This window comes from Cuculus canorus, chromosome 1, assembly GCF_017976375.1.
Source record: "Cuculus canorus isolate bCucCan1 chromosome 1, bCucCan1.pri, whole genome shotgun sequence".
NCBI classification, from domain to species: Eukaryota; Metazoa; Chordata; class Aves; order Cuculiformes; family Cuculidae; genus Cuculus; species Cuculus canorus.
The window spans coordinates 186,395,312-186,413,992 of NC_071401.1; the positions used below are offsets into that span (position 1 = coordinate 186,395,312).

The window sequence follows — 18,681 nt, forward strand, 5'->3', positions numbered from 1 at the left end:
GGAGAGTACCACATCAGTTGATTGTAACTAGTGTGAAAGAATAAATTACTTCTCACATCTGCACCCTTTTCTGGTAAGCGTATCATTAAACAAATTAAAGCTTTTCACTGATAGAAAAGCACAGTGAGGCAATGAAAGCTACAAATCAAAATAATACTCCATTACTGATTTTTAATAAGATTAAGAAAAACTCCACGATTCCTTACTCTTCCAAATTCAAAACAGAACTTTTATTGAAGTCCTCCTGAGAAAAAACTTTCATATCAAGATCAGTTTATATTTGTTTAAGCTTGCCTCGTTGCTGGAGCTGCTTAGTTGTTATGAGATACATGGCATGCTACATTGCTTACTTTAAAAAAATCAAGTTACTAATTCAAGGGGCAATTTGAATCAAGTGTCACATAAGCTTTGTTAGGTGGCAAAGTCCATTTACCTTTTATTATTCTAACAGGAAGACCCTTTATCAACTTCTTAGGAATAAGATCATTTCCCCTCTGTTGTTTAATAAAACACAGAACAGATCTAAACAATCAGATGATTTACCAGTATCCCAAGACTTCCTTTTACAGTTAATATCCAACTTCTTGGCTATCCAAACATTCAACTCAATTTCATCTTTATTCCTCATTCCTGAGCCAGCATACTGGTCTACCTTTATGGTTTATTAATTGTCGTGCTTCACTACTCACCAAGAGGGAATGACATAAAATACCTACCCACAGTTCTTACAGTCATCAGGCAAAATTGATCTCTCGTTTTCGAAGTACCTCAGGCACTTGACAAGTCACAGAAACCCTTCACACAGTAGCTTTAGGTTCTTCCCAGCAGAATCCAATCAAAAAATAAATGGTGACAATGACCACCAACTACTTAAGCTACAGTTTTCTTTGATTCTCTTACTAAATTGAAGGGGACCAAACATTACAAGGATTTCAAACCTTAGGATCTAACGTTCCAGACAGAAAAGACAAGTAAAACTTAAAACCAGAAAGCACTGCAAAATTTAACACAAAAAAATAAAACCAGGAAGACCAGGCCCCCTCAGTTGAGATAGGATAAAGAGAAGGTGGTTTTGCGACAGAAACAAGCGCTTCATTAGACTAGGAATTTCAGCAAGTTTCATGCCTCCAGCAACAGCGAGTTTCATTGTTTATGCAAGATTTCACATCAATTTGACATCAAAGCTAGCCCCTCAAAGCCCTCACTTTAGAAGATAACTATCACTTTTAAAAAAAATTCATTCTTTGCATTACAAGACAGGCTTCCATACAGAACATATAGATCATCCTCAGAGTTTTCCATAAAGTATCTCACATCCGTTCTGAGTAAAAACCTCTTTAATAAGATTCAACCTAAATTCTGAAGTCCCACTAAAGAATTTACATTTGTTTTGGGGTAGTCCAAGCAAAAGAAGGCAAATCAATGTGACTTATCAACAATGCAAGACTGCATCTTAATTAAAAACTCATACCCAGACATACTGATGCATAACCTTGCAGGTAAGTGCCCACGTGGATCTTAACTATATTCAAACCTTTATCAAAATTTCTCAGGGCTTGCTGAAAAATATGTATTATGTGAATTAAGACCAATTAGCAATCCTTCTCCCCTCAACTTTATGCTTCTTCACATTCAAGATGGTTACATGGAAAGATAAAAGAATCACTGAGTTGAACAAGTGCATCACAATCAATATAGTTTATTGATTGATTTTCTCTTTTCTTTATGGGAAAAAGAGAAAACAACTATTCCACAAATCAGAAAGAAAATGAGATGTGCTTCAAAAGAGCTGCAGAGTAGGTTTAACCTCATGGGAAGACTTAAATAGTTGTGGCAATTGCTAACTATTAAGCCACATCTTCAAGAAGAAATACACTATCCAAAACTCTAAGTAGAACAAAACAGTTTTGTAGCTCTGTTTATCTACATAGATGCAAAACTGGCGAACCTTTAGCAGAAAGCTTACCTTTGAAATAGGAGTAACTTTCCTTTCATGTATTTCAAGATGCAGACTGCACAGTTAACCCAAACACAGAGGACAAGGATTAGCTGAGAAATGGACAGTTACTCTGTCACTGCATTTCAATTTCCTAATCTTAATCTGCAGGCATTCAGGAACATTAGTTAAAATGCACTTACATAGATATATTGATGTCTTCCTTTACAAAAGGAATTAACAACGATAATAGCAGTTCTTTTCTTATATTCCAACTGTAACAAGAAGTAACATTGGACGGTAATCAACATTACTTGCAATGCAGAACTAGGTAACCCTATTTTCTTATTCAGAAAACACATAGCCTATCTCCTTCAACATCAGCATTCACTTTTGCTCTAAAAGGATAATAAAACCAAGCTTTGCTCAGTAAAGGAAGATACATTTTTACATGGAACAAAAAGACAGTATCAGCAGTGCTGTTCTAAAAATATAGTAAGCCGTAACCTTCAGAGTGGAGAAGTGTTCACTCCCCAGCTACCAACATTTTTAATAACAAAACCCCACATTTGTTAAAACAGAATATTACAAACTATTATTTTCGTAATTGTCAAATTTTACAAAAATGCAAACGTTGTAATTCCCAGTTGTGGAATGACAGATATTCCACGTTACAAACACAACTTTTTGTTTATGCACACTTGAAAGTGATTTCCAGTCTGCTTTATTTTACATCAAATACAGTACATTTATCCAAACAAAAGCATGTACATTCAATATAGAACAAGTTGAGCAACAGCTACAGTCCAGTTCCCATTCACAGTATTTTTAGTGCAATGCACTAGCAGGGCCAAATATTTCTCTATCCATAAAAGCATTTTTACTCCTGATCTTGTGATCAACATTTTTAGATATATTTTATACAAAACGTATATATGAACATGAGGCACCTCCCTAAGAAAGGGAGTGAACCTATATAAAAAAACATGGTATTTCTTCTGATGTACAATACCTTTCAAATTGTAGCAATTTGACACAAATCACTAAACAAAATATTTTCTAAAAAGTAACAAAAAACAAAAACAAAACCCAAAGCACTGATGCATGAAACCTGCCAAGAATATCATAATGGTTGGCATGCGCCTGTTTTACTACAATCTTAATTAAAAAGTTATAAAAGGGGATCTAAAACATTTTTCAAACTATACAAAGTCAAATGCTAGCTATAGTGGTCATTCACAATCTTGAGAGAAAAAATATTTTGAGTTTCTCCCATACTATCCTCCCTTTTCATTTAATGGAATAAGCTAACATTATAAGTGGTTGTGCACAGATTGTCTGTCTATAATACATAAGTAAATATTCACTACCTTCATATTAACATTAGTGTGTTGATCTTTCAAAAAATAAACTGAAAAAATAAACTGTAACTATCATTAAAGTGCTTTTGTATATTTAAAAAAAAAAAAAATTAAAGAATAGAGGAATGTGGATACTCTTGTAAACTTCCTAGATGTTTACAAAGTTGTCCTATGCATCACATATGGAAACAAAATTGAGACTTTTGAAGCAACTTCAGTACAGTGAAATTCAGAACATCCCATAACTGGGAAATCAGTCAATATGAACAAACTGATGTTATGGCAAATACTAAAAATTAGTACAATTCAGCCAATACACACTACATTGTTTGCTCTTATACATTCATTTGTAATAAATTTTAAACAGTATATAACGCAACATTTGCCAAAGTAAGACTTCAGAAAAAAGTCAGAGCTCTTCATCAGTCAGCACTACCAGGGAGGGCCAGTTTGCACAATGAGCTCTCTGAAGATCATTTCCTAAATGAAGAACAAAAATCTTCTTCCAAAGCTGTTGTTAACTAACTTGCCTCTGCACTTTCTTAATTTCAGAAAGCAATCTATACTCTGTTGAACCTCAGCTGCATAGAGATAACTACTAATTTAGAAGCATGTGTGCATTTCAGCTATGTCAGTGTTTTGCGAAGAGCCACTGTCCTACAAGCAGTAAGAGTGGCTATTAAATTAGGAAGAAAACAACAGCTTATGATAACATTTCCTTTTCATATTACCATTATCGAGATATTAGCAGTTCCAACAACAAACAAAAGTTTTTTTCACTTAAATGAACTCCAAACTTTCTGATAATCACTTGAGCCTATCTGAGGAGAAATGGGAATAAATTAGTACTTTGAGTTTACCCATCTATTTCTGTTTTAAACTACGCAGCATAAATAATTTACAAGACTAAATTTTTAATTCTTTATCGAAATGCAGAAGTCTCTCCTCCTCTTAAATTCAGCATAATTCATGGTCCAGCTCAGTTAATTTCTGAAGTTCTGTCACACTTAGCCAGGATTTTTTACAAAGTCCCAAAAGCACCAGATTACGATCTAACATAGCTGGGTGACAATTCACTACAAAAGTTGAACTCAAATCAAATTATGTCCTGGGAAATAGTATTTCCGAGTTGAAATACAGAACAAGGCACATATGCTTGATTTTCTTTTCACCAAATACGCTAGAAAGGTAATTCTGACATTAAAGACTCTTACAGGTATCACTACTGTCTCTCTTCATTATAATTTTTTGTAAAATCCCCCAACCTTCAGGCATCAGTTGGTCATTCTGAAATACAAACTGACCACATACATATGTTATTTCCTTTTATTAAAAGGTCCTTTTAAACATAGGGCAGCTTTAACATGAAGGCTATAGAAAACTGAGAAACTACAAACACAACCCCTCCAAGTGTAAAAAAAATTCCAGGAGTATCATATAAGCAGAAATTTAAAAAATTCTTGGCCAGATTTCTACATAAAACAAAACAAAACGTCTTTAGGAGACTCAAACACTTTAAAAAAATAAATGACCAGAAGTCTCCAAACCTGTGCTTATATAAATAAGCATTAAAAGAATCAAATCTTGAATTTGATTATTTTAAAGGTGTTTGTAGACACCTAATTCATACTGATTTTTAAATCAAAGCAATTAAGCAATTAATTCAAATTACATTCCAAAAAACTGTTTTACATCCTTTTGTTGACAGGGCATAGGTAATACACATTAAAATAAATAATTAAAAAAAAACGCACACATGATAATTCCAAAAAGTTCATAGAGAAATTTTCTTCAACAGCAATTACTAGAGTACCTTTAACTGGGTCACATAAAAGTTAATTAATAGGTTCAGTTATTCAAAGCAAAGAATGGTTAAAAAAAATCACTATTTTAGAACTGTACGTATATTAGCTTGATTATAACAGATGCCTTAAAGATTTGACTCAGTACAGTTTAATCTATATTCTATTCCAACTTCCTACAATGAGAACGTTAGAAATTAACTCTTCTCCAAAACACTAATAAAAAAATTTAATAAATTTGACATCCTACCTTAGTATTTTAAGCCACTAAACCTTAATATCTATGGAAAAATATGTTTTCGGCAATATATCAACAACAGCAAATGAAAAGCCGTGGTTTTGTTTGTTTCTTAAAGAAAAACAAAATGACAAAACACACTTTTTTATTTCCTCACCAGACAACAGCTTTAGATCTTGTACTTCTGCCTTTGGTTTTATTTTCTTCAGGTGAATGAGATACATTTGCTTTGTGGGTTTTCTTATGATGTTCTAGAAAAGCTTTTCTGGCAAATGCTTTCCCACATTTATTGCATCGATGCAAAGAGAAATTTTTTGTTACTTTTACTTCAATGCCAACATCAGCTCCTTCATACTTTTTATTGGGAGAATTAGAGGTGACATCCTGTTTTGAAACAATCTGTTTTGTTTCATCCCTCTGAGGGCCTCTTTTTGTCACCTTGTTTAGAACAAGATCAATTGGCTTTTTTATTGCTCTAATTTCCAAACTTGCAGTTATTTTCCCAAGGTAGCGTGGTGACTTTTTATGAACAACAGTTATATGCCTTATCACATCACGTTTGCGACGTGTTTCATAAGAGCAGAGCGGACACCTGTAGTATTTAACATAAATGTTATTTCCATCTGTGTGTAATTCAATGTGTTTTGTCAAGTTCTGTTTAGAAGTAAATTGGCGTTTACAGAGTTTACAGTAAAGCTGCTTGAAGTCAAAGCCAGCTGAAAGTTTTGGCTTCCTGTTTTTTTGCTGGCCACCTGCAGCAGATGCATTGGTTGATTTAGAGGCTGATTTAGAGGTTGATTTAGTGGTCGATTTAGAGGTTGATTTAGTGGTTGATTTAGAGGTTGATTTAGGGTTTTCAGCGTCCTGTTTAAGTTTATTTTTCTGTGCTGACGGTGTGCTCTTTTTCTCATTTGAATTATTTGTTCCCTTTAACTCATTCTGCAGAGAAAGGGCAATGGAAGGGGGTGGAGGTTCTACAGAATCTGCTGGTTCAACTTTTACTGTTATTTCTGTGCCGTTGGCAGTATTGTTGGGTCCTTTTTCTCTTTTAGAGTTCTTTCCAGAAAGAGTTATCTTGTGAACGATTTGCATGTGCCTTTTCAGCATTATTTGTGAACTATATTTTCTCTTGCACAGAAGGCATTTGCATGCAGTTAAATTGTATTCAGCCTTTGAAGACGACTTTTGTTTTCGTGTCTTAAAAGATTTTTTAGCAGAAACTGTATCCAAGAACAAAGGTTGCCCAGGCTTTGTAGCTATATCAGGAGTAATGGAATCCCTTCTTAATCCTCTATGAACTTCATCAAAATGCCTCCTTACGTTGGCTTTTGTAGCAAATGATTTATAACATACAGGACAACTTCTACCTAATGCTACAAGAACATTCTTATTTCGTCCTTTCATGGAGCACTGATTTGGTTTCTTTTTTGTTTCTATGTACTTCTTTAGCTCTTCCATCTTTTCTTTGTGAACTTTTCGAATGTGCCGGCGAACACTGCGTCTGGAATGAAATTCTTTCCTACAAAGACAACATATTAACTGGTGGCCCAAATCAAAATTATCCATAGAGTCCGACTCAGGATTTACTGCTGGAGGCTCTTCTTCAGGAGTAGGTACCACCTTGTTTGTAGCAGGATCAGCAGGAGGTAATTCTACAGTCTCCCCAGCTGGGACTGGGGCTGAGGCTGAGACAGTCTTGGACTGCTCGGTATTGGGTTCCTGTATCTGTATTGGAGCTTGATCAGGAGTACTACTACTTTCTGTGTTCTCATCTGGGCTATCAGTCCTTGATACATATTGAAATACAGCATTCTGATTACTTTCTATAGGTTTCAATTTAATTACATATTCTTGCTTATCTACCCTTGGATAGATTGCTTCCAGGAGGTCATTTATGGCTTGACTCTGTTTATCACTTATATCTGGGAGGTCTGCAAAAAAAGACAAAGATATTTTTTAATTATTTGGTAATTTCAAATAATTTAACTTTCAAACTATCTTTTAACCAAATTCAGCCATGTATTTTTCTCACCGTTTATACTTACAAGCTTTGAGTAGTCATTTTTATCCCACCAGTACAAATGACTTTTTTACTAAAAGCCAACACTGGAAGTACATCCTTCTAGTGTGCTAATGTAAGCTGCCTAAACTAAGAACTACCTTGTCTAGAATTCAATTGTTCTTTAAAAATCTGTATAATTTGAAAAAATGTCATACGACTGAGCTTGTTCTGCAGGTGTGCAACTAAGCCCAGAAACTTAATTTCCTACTGCTGGAAACAGGCATTCTCAATAAAGGAACCCAATTCTGGAACGCTCTTCTCTGTGAGATCTGGACAGTCCTTAAGAAAGAATGAAATGTCTGTGTACCTAAGCACTGCATGAAAATATAAGTAGATAAGAGAGAATTTAAATTCTGGGGCAGGGAAACTTCTAGTAATACCAAAGCAATCAATAGGCTCAGTGACACAGTAAGAAAGTAAATGTTATATATGGGCAGAATATATTACTCAGGGGAAAACAATTGTACCAATTTTTCAAAACAATGAAACTGAGCCATAGAAGTTATTTTAACAAAGAATAACTTCGCTGAGGTTCACTAAAGGTTCATCCTGTGTTCTGCCCTGATACAGTCAGAGCAAACTTAAAAGCAAGAAAGCAGAATACAGGGATTCTCCTCGTTTGCCTGATGCCAGTAAACTTCTCGAATCGAAGTCTGCCTTTAAAGTACCATTTTAAAATACCTAGTTTCCAAAATGTTTATTCAAATGCTTTTGAAGAATTTACATTCTTGGCTACTGCAATTTTAAGTTGAGCTTTTTTGTTTGCTTTACCAGAAATACCAACAACTTTACTGTTTGGTAATTTGCTGGATACCCTACAATTTTACAGTATGAAAAAGAAAAAAAGGGGAAAAGGGGAAAAACAAAAGGGAAAAAGAGAAAAGGAAAAAAGGGGAAAAAAAGAAAAAAAAGGATTGATCCCATTTAACTTCATGTCATTCATGATTTTACAGGCATGTAAAATTACAGGCATTACAATAGGTAATATTGTATTTTTAAATATCAAATTAGGTCAGTGATCTAGTTCCTAGGACTGGCATAACCAGGAAGCCAGGGTGCTAGAGCAAAAACATGAGGCACTGATACAGTTCAAAATTATCCATGATGACTTCAAGATGTGATTCCTGGTAGCAGCTAATTAAAAACCCACACTTAGTCAGGGTTGTTCCTTTCACACTGCCAGTGATATGTGAAAAGTGTCAGTACAAGAAATATGCTGTTTTGTTGCTTGAAACCCATCTTTTAACACTGAATTTTTAACACCTTTTGCAGTCACTTTCAAACAGGCCTATCTATATAATTTTATCAAGGGTAAAAAGTCCTTCATATTTTATAGCACCTTTTCAGACCATTTGATGACTACACTAACAGAATACATCTCAAAAAAAAGTCATCAGAGAATAGTCTCTGGGATATTTCACCAAGTGGATGCTGAATTGTTTGTTAGTCCTACCTCTGGTTCACTATCTTCTAATTTTATTTGTTGAAAATAAGTCTCACTTTATTCAATAATCGTATTTCATTTAATAAAAAAGTGTGCTTATAAAGTTTTATTCAAAGCATGTTGTATTATTATCTTTCTTGTACCTCTCCTAGTGAAGAGTGAACTATGAAAGCGAACCAGCCAGTTAAATGAAGGCTAGAATGTCAGAAGCTGGATTGAAAGATTTTACTCAAAGTATTCTTATTTCCCTTAGAAACTTTTGCATTTAAGTCAGCTGCACTTCTAACCTTCCTTTGAAAATCCAACGCATCCCTTTCCACGCGGATTATCTGTGACTCTGCAAATGGCCAAGTACACTCCTTTAAGGAAGGTGACAGTACTAGCCTTTTCACCTTCTCCGTTACAACACTAGCTGACACAACATGGGAAGAAAATAATCTATGTAAATCTTTCCTGATTCCTAATTTTTTAAATATTGAGACAGGAAGGCACTAAATTAGGACAGAAAAAACCTCACTGCACCTATGTTGATAAGTCAAGATACCTAGATTATTAGAAAACTTTACAAAACATTTTTGAATGCTGACACATTTCCAAATTATTCAGCTTTACTCAGATCAACAAAAAGTCATCACTGGAATGACAGAGTAATTTTTAATTAATAAGTTAGTAATTTTTTTTCCGTAAGAATACAGTACTTTATTTTTTCCCCATCATTTAAAGTTACTTTCTTTTAATAATGAAGATTAATTTCTACAACAAAGGTGGTAGGCTAAGCATGGTCACACAGAATATCTTAAAACAGCATGAGGTGAGGTGGTAGTAAAGAGTATTATTGAAGCACAGGTCCTTAGGGAAAATGGTGAAATTTTAGTCTGTGTTTCATAACACATAAGACTGAAGGATTGGATCCGTGGCACTGCGTGCTTCTCAAATAGAGGAAAAAATTATGGATATTGATCCAAGTCACTTAACAGGATCCAGCTGGAGGCCATCAGAGCTATGTTGATCTAAAACTGAAATAACCCGTTAGATCTAGTCTTTTCTGAGACTCATTTCCCAGTTCTTTGGCATACTTTTTGGTATCTTTCACATTAAAGATGAAAAGAAAGGCAAGGAAAAGGTAAAGAAGGAATAAAAAGCGTTAACAATGACACTTCATTAAAAGGTTGGACGTATAAACTAGCTATCAAATTATGACACTGCCAAGGGTCTCAGTTGTTAATGCACATTGTCAGTGCTGTAGCTCCTCTACTACCACAGAAGTGATCTACACAGGTTATTACTAAAAATTAATTCCACTTCTTTTTTGCATTGCTTCTGGTGCGTTTATCTAAATGGTAAAGAAAAATATATAAATAAAGTTTCTCAAATGCACAAAGCTTTATTAAATATTTCAATTAGTAAGACTTACTATCATCCATCTGGAGACTTGGAGGACAATAAAACTTTTTATGAGTAATTAAATTTGGTAATCCTCTGAAGAGACTTCGGCACAATTTACATTCAAAAATGGTATCCACATCTTTTAACAAGATATGTTTAAGTTGCTTAGTTCCTGCAATAAAAGAAACATTACACTTTAAGTTTCCTGTTCATCATTTAATTCACATCATCCCATGAAAACAGAAACATTTCAAAACATGACAATTATAAGCGTTTTATCTGTGTTAATGCTACTTCATCGCACCATAAGTTTATGATGCATACTCCAAGTTTCACTATGAAAACAAGCCTAGTTTGAAAAAAAACTGAAGTCAAGGATTATGCATATTGCAGTTTACAGGAAAAGTGCAATGATTTATGATAAAAAACACTTAACATTAGGAAGAAGGCCACACCACCATATCTGGTTGCTGCAATACAATTGCCCACCAGGAAAGAATAAGCACCCACAGCATTTAAAGAGGCAGGCAGTATTTTTTCTTGAAGCCTATCCAACAGCACTAAGAAAGAAAGATACACATGGCAATTTCGTGTAAAAACAGCACCCCATAAGGCAAAAAATTACAGACCATTCAGTAAAACAAAGAGAATAACCAAGAAGTCGAGAAACATTACTACATCTAGGCATCTGACCCGAAATCAAGATGAAGATGCTTAGGCAAGAAAGTAGAACTGTAGACATATTTTCAGCCTGCTGAAATGAAAATATATATAATTTAAGTCAGAAATTTTCTTATTAAAACAAAGGCACTGTGACAAGATGTGCACATCTTCCAGACTGAATTTTGTTACCCAAACATTGTGTATTCAAAACAAAAATACCCACAAAGGCACGCTTTGATCTATCATTGATTGTTGATGTATCTGAGCTCCTGCCTTGCTTAAACAACTGAAAGCTTCAGAGTTCAAGTTAGACTTCAAACCCACTCCTTCAATCCTCATCTCATGAAAACTATGAATGCAGTGTCTACAATTAGCAATGGATTACTAAATGATGAATATTTACTCACTCCAAACTGAAAAGAAACACTAGCTAATCAAATTCAGCTAATTCCTCCATTTTTTCTTCTTATACTAGAATAAATCAACATCACTGAAAACTGGTCCAACAAGCAAAAAAATAATGAAACTGGATTAAGAATAAATAATATTAGACAAGTATAGAACAATACTTTTCAACATGAAATAGAAGCTTGATTTTTCTGTCATCAGACTTAGTCTTAGGAATTCCTTTTGAAGATCAAACTGGCAGAAATAACAGTTTATGCCTTTAGCAAGCAACTTTAGTTTTAGAAAAAATTTAGATTTTAATTAATCTGTTATTTCTAATGCTTTGGATGATAGGACCTTCCGCTAAAGCTGCTTCAACAGTTATGGAAAATACTCTGGCTTTAATCTGTATTTCTTTATCACAAGAATCAAACTAATCTCTTCCCATATTTAAATGTTGCTTATTCAAAACAGATCATCTTGTCCTAAGTCCTTTCGCTTTCTATCCAACCATCCTTGTGCAGATGACTGAAGATGGCAAGGTAAGCTATAAGTTTAACACCTGCCGGTGAGGACAACGCGGAAGCAGCCAGAAACAGACTACTTACAGCTACTTCATGCTATTAGCAGCAGAGATTCCATTAGTCTGCTTCAAGTGAAAGAAGCCAGCGACGCATATCTGAGGCTTTAGACAATCTCACCCAAACTAAAAAAGGTTACTAATGATAACTTCTCACATCCAGTATTTCTTCTTGCATTAAGTTGTTAAAATGCTAGTGGAGAACTTAAACACTGCATCCTTTTACAAGACTCAGCCCAGATGTACATACCGTTACATAGCAGCAATGATTTACACATGAAATATTTATAACAGAAAAATCTAGAAACATACATATAGTAGCATTAAAGACATCCCTTTAATTTTTGTAATAACTGCTGTTTTCTTGCACCAAGAGTTGTGAAAATAAAATGTTTGGATTGCCATATCAGCAGCGTAGAAACAGCTAGAAAATACTCAAGGTTTCAATAATCTCTAGCAAGCTCACCCAAACGCTGAGCTGTTATTCTTGGGTAAGAATATGTATTTCTCTACGGATTGCAACTCCCCAAACCAACCAAGAAATACCTTAAAGGCAATTCTAAGAAGTTCAGCGTAGACTAGATTTTCCCTTAATCTCAGGTGTTTTAAGACAAATTCATTAATAACAGCAGAAAGGATGACACAATGCACTACAACAAACTAATTTTTAATGTTTCTGAAAGATAAACATAGAGCAGGAACTGCATTTTCATTACTTTCTATGAAAGCTAGGACCCAGTTGCCATTACTGAAACATGGTGAGACACATCCCACGACCAGAGCACAGCTATTGATGGAGACACGTTGATCAGAAGGAACAGGCAAGGAAGGAGGGGCAGATGCGCTGCCCTCTACATCAAGAAATGGATAAGACTATGAAGAGCTGTCTCTGAAAAATAGCTGCAAGCAGGTTAAAAGCTTATGGGTAAGAATTAGAGACCAAGGTAACAAAAGGAACCCTGTGGTTGGTGTCTACTACAGGCTGCCCAATCAAGCGGGGCCTATTGACAAAGCCTTCTTCCTCCAGCTACAGGAGGCAATCCGTTCACAGGCCCTCATCCTGCTGGGGGATCTCAACTACCCTGACATCTGCTGGAAAAGTAGCACGGTGAGCTGTAAGCAATCCAGAAGACTCCTGGACTGCACTGAGGATCAATTCTTCAGCCAGGTAATAGACAGAGGAACACAATACTAGACCTGATAGTCACCAGCACATGTGAGTTAATCGATGACACCAAGACTAGAAGAAGCCTGGGCTGGAGTGATCACACACTGGTGGAGCTAAGAGTCCTGAGGAATATGGGTCAGGTGAAAAGTAAAATGAGGACCCTGCATTTTAGGAAAGCAAACTTCCAGCTCTTCAAGGAGTTAGTCAATAGGACCTTACAGGGAAACTGCCCTCAGGGACAAGGGAGCAGAACAGAGCTGGCAGGTCTTTAAGGATGTTTACCATAGAGCACTAGAGCTCTCAATCCCCAGGTGTAGGAAATAAGGAAAGGAAGGCAAGAGATCAGTATGTTTAAGACTTGTTGGTCAAAAGGCAAGAGGAAATCCACAGGCAGTGAAAGCAGGGAAAGGCATCCCAGGAAGAGTACAGGGATGCTGCCTGGTTGTGTAACAATGGGGTTAGACAGGCCAAGGCACAGCTGGAGCTGAACTTAGTAAGGGATTCATACAATAATAAGAGCTTCTGCAGGTATGCAGTAGAAAAAGAACGTCAAAGTTAGTGTAATCCCCCAATGAATATGACTGACAAACTGGTAACAATGGAGAAGGGAGAAGGCTGAGTTACTCAACAATATTTTTGCCTCAGCCTTCACTGGCAACACCTCTCAAGTGGATGGACTGTAAGGCAGGGACCACCTGAGGAACCTGAACATATATACGTCTATGCGACTTGACAAGATGCATCCCAGAATCCTGAGGGAACTGGATGATGTAGTTGCCAACCCACTCTCCGTGACATCTGAAAAGTCATGGCAGTCAGGGGAAATCCCTGGTGACTGGAAGAAAGGCAGCATTGTGCTCATTTTCAAAAAGGGTAGGAAGGAGGACCCTGGAATCTACCGACCTGTCAGACTCACCTCAGTGTCTGGGAAGATAATGGAACACATCCTCCTGGAAGCTATGCTAGGGCATGTGGAGGACACAAAGGTGAACTGAGACAGCAGGCACAGCTTTACCAAGGCCAAGTCCCGCATGAGTAACCTAGTGGCCTTCTATGATAGAGTGACTACATCAGTGAACAATGAAGTGCTATGAGTGTTAAGTATCTAGACTTCTGTAAAGGCCTTTGCCACAGTCCCCCACAACATCCTTCTCCCTAAATTGGAGAGATATGGATTTGATGGGTAGACTCTTCAGTGGATGAGGAATTGTTTGACTGGTCGCATTAAGAGGGTAGTACTCAATGTCCAGATGGAGATCGGTGACAAATTGTTTCCATCAGGGCTCTGTAATGGGACCAGTACTGCTTAGTTTCTTCATTAATGGCATAGAGAGTGTGATCAAATGTACCTTCAGCAAGTTTGCCAACATCAAGCTGAGTCGTGAAGCTGACATGCCTGACAGACAGAAAGCCATCCTGAGTGTCTTGGACAACCTCGAGAGACAGGCCCATGCAAACCTCATGAGGTTCAACAAGACCAAGTGCAAGGTCCTGCACATGGGTCGAGGCAATATCCACTATCAATACAGAGTGTGGGGTGAAAAGATTGAAAGGAGCCCTTCCAAGAAAGATTCCCTGGGAGTACTGGTGGACAAAAACTTGGACATGAGCCAGCAATACGTGCTCACAGCCCAAAAGGCCAATCGTATCCTGGGCTGCATCAAAAGAAGCATGGCCAGCACATTAAAGGGCATGATTCTGGCCCTCTACTCCGCTCTGGTGAGATCCCACCTGGAGTACTGTGCCCAACTCTAAAGCCCTCAGCACAAGACATGGACCTGTTGAAGCAAGTCCAGTGGATGACCACAAAAACGATCAAAGGAACGGAGCACTCCTCCTATGAGGAAAAGCTGAGGGTATTGGGGTTGTTCAGCCTGGAGAGGAGAAGGCTCCAGGGAGACTTTATTGCTGCTTTCCAGTACCTAAAGGATGCTACAAGAAAGACAGGGACAAACTTTTAGCAAGGCCTGTTGCAATAGGACAAGAGATAAGGGTTTTAAGCTGAAAGAGGGTGGATTTAGATGGAATATAAGGAAAAAAATTGTTATGAGGAACAAGGTGAAAAACTGAAACAAGTCACCCAGGGAGGCGGTAGAAGCCCCATCCCCTAAACTAGCTGAAGATGTCCCTGCTTATTGCAGGGAGGCTGGACAAAATGACTTTTCAAGGTCCCTTCCAACCCAAACTAATTCTATGATTCTATGATTAATAGGAACAGTGCCTAATTCCAAAAACTCACAGGTAGGTTGCAAACATGTAGAAAGCCATATGTTGGTTATTTTAAAATACTAAATATACATAACTCTTATAAGAAGGTCATGAACTTTCAAGATTCAAACACAGTTTCATACCTGATCGAAAACACTCAATGATTTGTTGAATACCAGATTTTGATGTCTGCAGAGGCTGCTGTAACAATGGAGGATCACCAGGTTCCAGCAGATGCACTGAAATATACAAAAGGATAATAAACCATTAGAGAAGACTCAGGTGATTTTTATGAAGTTATGGATTTTCTGTGCATACAGTAAACTAGCTAAAAAGAAAGGCCAAGACTACAGTAAAAGTTGGCTTACTCAAGTTTTCATCTACATTGAATTAAAAAACAATGAATACTAAATTTTCTAATCATGATATCTTCTAGGTTTCCTGCCATTGTGATTATTTAAATAAAACGTATATTCAGAGCTGCACATACCAAACACAAAAGCATATACATATAAAACCACAAATTAACTACCTAGACATTTCAGTCAATTAAAGCAATTCCCCAGAACAACCTACTTGACCCCCATTGTGGAAACAGAAACAGATGTACAGAAATGCATTACCAAATACCATACTTCAGTGTACTATGACTGCAATGCTGACAGTACACAGATAAGCACTGAATCCAAATCTAAAGTAGCAATGATCAGAAAAAAACCAGAAGCATAACTATGTAGTTAATCCCAAAAATCAGCTATTACATTTTTAGCCAACAAAACCACATTCAAGAAATGCTTCTGTTTCAACCAAACTGCTGAAGTCATACTTCAGTTTTGAAGTTTCATTCATTGACAAAATAACTAGCTTTGTAGTTCAAAAATCAACTCCTATGTTACGTATTTGGTTTGATTTTTAACTCAGCTGTAAGGTTTTTGTTTCTAAATGAAGCACTCCAAGAAATTTATTTTTTGACAAAGAGCAGTACAAGCTTAGAATAAAACTATTCTGATATAGCAAGTGCACATACATTAACCATATTTTGACAGGCAAGTTGTTCTAAAATATGTAAGGTTATAAATAAATTCAAGCTCAAAAGAACATCAGAAAGAAAAGCTGCCTAAAAGAAGAATGAGAGAATGAATACTCCAACCAACTATGCTGGCCCCATAATATACTATTATACACATATATGAACACATAACAACCATTACAAATCAACTAATTGTTTGGGAAACTCTAACACAATGACGTATTGTATTCTAGTAGCCTATTCCCAATTCTTCAAAATAGCATAATTTGATTTATGTATTGCTTCTAATATGCATGTGCAACACCCACTGACATCAAGAGGAGTGACATACATGAAGCACACACAACACGTCACTGTTATCTGTGAGGCAATAAAAGTATTTCATCTTTTTTAAAGCAGTAGAACAAGTCAAAACCATTTCTTCTTAAAAGCAAAGAGATTTCTCTACTAGCTGAACAATAGCTACTCTCAAATTACATATAATTAAAGGAACGTTATCAAAGTTGCCGTGCTCATTCTTTCAAAATACTAATTCCCGAAACTGATGCATTTCTTTTCAAATCACAAGTGAAAGCATTCAAATAACAAACTCCATAACAAGGCACCAAGAATGGAACCAAATTTAGTTTAGGCTATGAATTATAACAGTAGGCAGAAGAATTACAAAAAAACTATCAAGGTAGCTGAACCTTCCAAGTGTACATTATAACTTCCACTGATGTCATTTTCCACATTTTACAGCGACAGAATGCAAACAGACATTTCAGGGTTTTTAATTCCTCTGAAAATAAGGTCTCCGAGTTCATCAGAGCTCACAGAAGAGACATAATGTAAAAATATAAACAGCGAATGCAAGACATTGCCAGAAACCTCATTTTACAAAAAACTCAGAAGATTACACTTTTTGGGAACAGAAAGGCCAGTTGTTTTACAAAACTTCTTTCCTGGAAATGCCCATGTAGGAGCTTGGAGATTACTGCACACGCTGAAATAATCTCCTGAAGTAATTCTAACACGACAATTCGCGGATATAAAAAAAAAAAAAATATTCCCAAACAAAACTCAGAAACTTTTTTTTACCACAAACTGTCAATAATGACGCAACTTGCAACATCACCACAGTTCCCGGAGGCTTTTAAGGAAGGAGAGAAGCAGAACAGGCGAAGCATCCCACGGCCCCGTACCTGGCTCGCAGCATCCATGGTGGTGGTGGTCAGTCTGGCAGCACTTGTCCCTCAGAGGCATTTTCCGCGCGCACCACCGACTCTCCTACATCCAGCGGCTCGTTCCTGCCAAGAGAAGCCCGCGAGCTGTCACCGCGGCGGCTCGCCCGGCGCTCACCTCGCGCGGCCGCTCCCGCAGGGGCAAGTCCCCATTGTTCCCCGGTCCCACAGCGGCCGCCGCAGCGATCGCGCCGCTCCCCACCGGCCGCCCACGCGGCCCGACCCGCGCCGCCCCCCGCGGCTCCTCCTCGCAGACGGGAGGGCGCGCGCGCTGCGGCCGCTGCCGCGCTCGAAGCCGCGCGCGCCCGCCACGCGCCATCCCGGGCGGGGAGCGGGCAGCAGGTGACAGCGCGCGCCCAGCGCCGCCGGGCCGGGCCGAGTCCCACCGGGGAGAGGACGGAGGGCTTCACTCTCCCCTTCCCCCACCACCCCCATACACACCCCGAATAAAACTTTATCCTCCCCCGTCCCGCCACAGCGGCGGCCGCTGACCCCGGAGCCGGATGGGCGCGGGGGCAGGAAGTGACTGCGGGGCCGGCGGCGCGCAGGCGCCGCTCCCTGCCGCGGCCGCACAGGTGCCAGGCGGAGGCGCCCCCGGCTGGGCGGGAAGCGGCCGGCGGCTGGGCGGGAGCGGCCGCCGGCACCTGAGGGGCTTGGTTGCCCTCTCAGCCTGGTGCGCGTCATAGAATCATAGAATCACTAGGTTGGAAAAGACCTTTTGGATCATCGAGTCCAACCATTCCTGTCTGCCACTAAGCCATGTCCCTGAGCACCTCGTCTACCCATCTTTTAAACATCTCCAGGGATGGTGACTAAACCACCTGCCTCGGCAGCCTGTGCCATGGCCTGGGGACCCTTTCTGTGAAAAATTTTTTCCTTATATCCAGTCTGAAGCTCCCCTGGTGCAGCTTGAGGCCATTCCTTCTCCTATCACCTGTCACTTGGGAGAAGAGGCCAGCTCCCTCCTCTCCACAACCTCCTTTCAGGTAGTTGTAGAGAGCAATAAGGTCTCCCCTCAGCCTCCTCTTCTCCAGGCTAAACAACCCCAGCTCTCTCAGCTGCTCCTTGTAAGACTTGTTCTCCAGCCCCCTCACCAGCTTTGTTGCTCTTCTCTGGACACGCTCCAGAGCCTCAACATCCTTCTTGTGGTGAGGGGCCCAGAACTGAACACAGTATTCCAGTTGCGGTCTTAC

At 38.3% G+C, this 18,681-nt stretch overlaps 1 protein-coding gene across 1 annotated transcript; it reads right to left on the reverse strand.

Moving 5' to 3' along the window:
* Positions 1-268: 268 nt before the first annotated feature.
* On the reverse strand, positions 269-18,019 carry ZNF800 (zinc finger protein 800). Its single transcript, XM_054056372.1, has 6 exons — positions 17,930-18,019; positions 17,450-17,554; positions 15,379-15,474; positions 10,258-10,401; positions 5,495-7,268; positions 269-4,596 (listed from the first exon to the last, which is right to left on the reverse strand). Exons 2-6 carry the CDS (start codon positions 17,508-17,510, stop codon positions 4,572-4,574), a joined length of 2,100 nt encoding a protein of 699 aa, XP_053912347.1. The 5' UTR covers positions 17,511-17,554; positions 17,930-18,019; the 3' UTR covers positions 269-4,571.
* Positions 18,020-18,681: the final 662 nt, after the last annotated feature.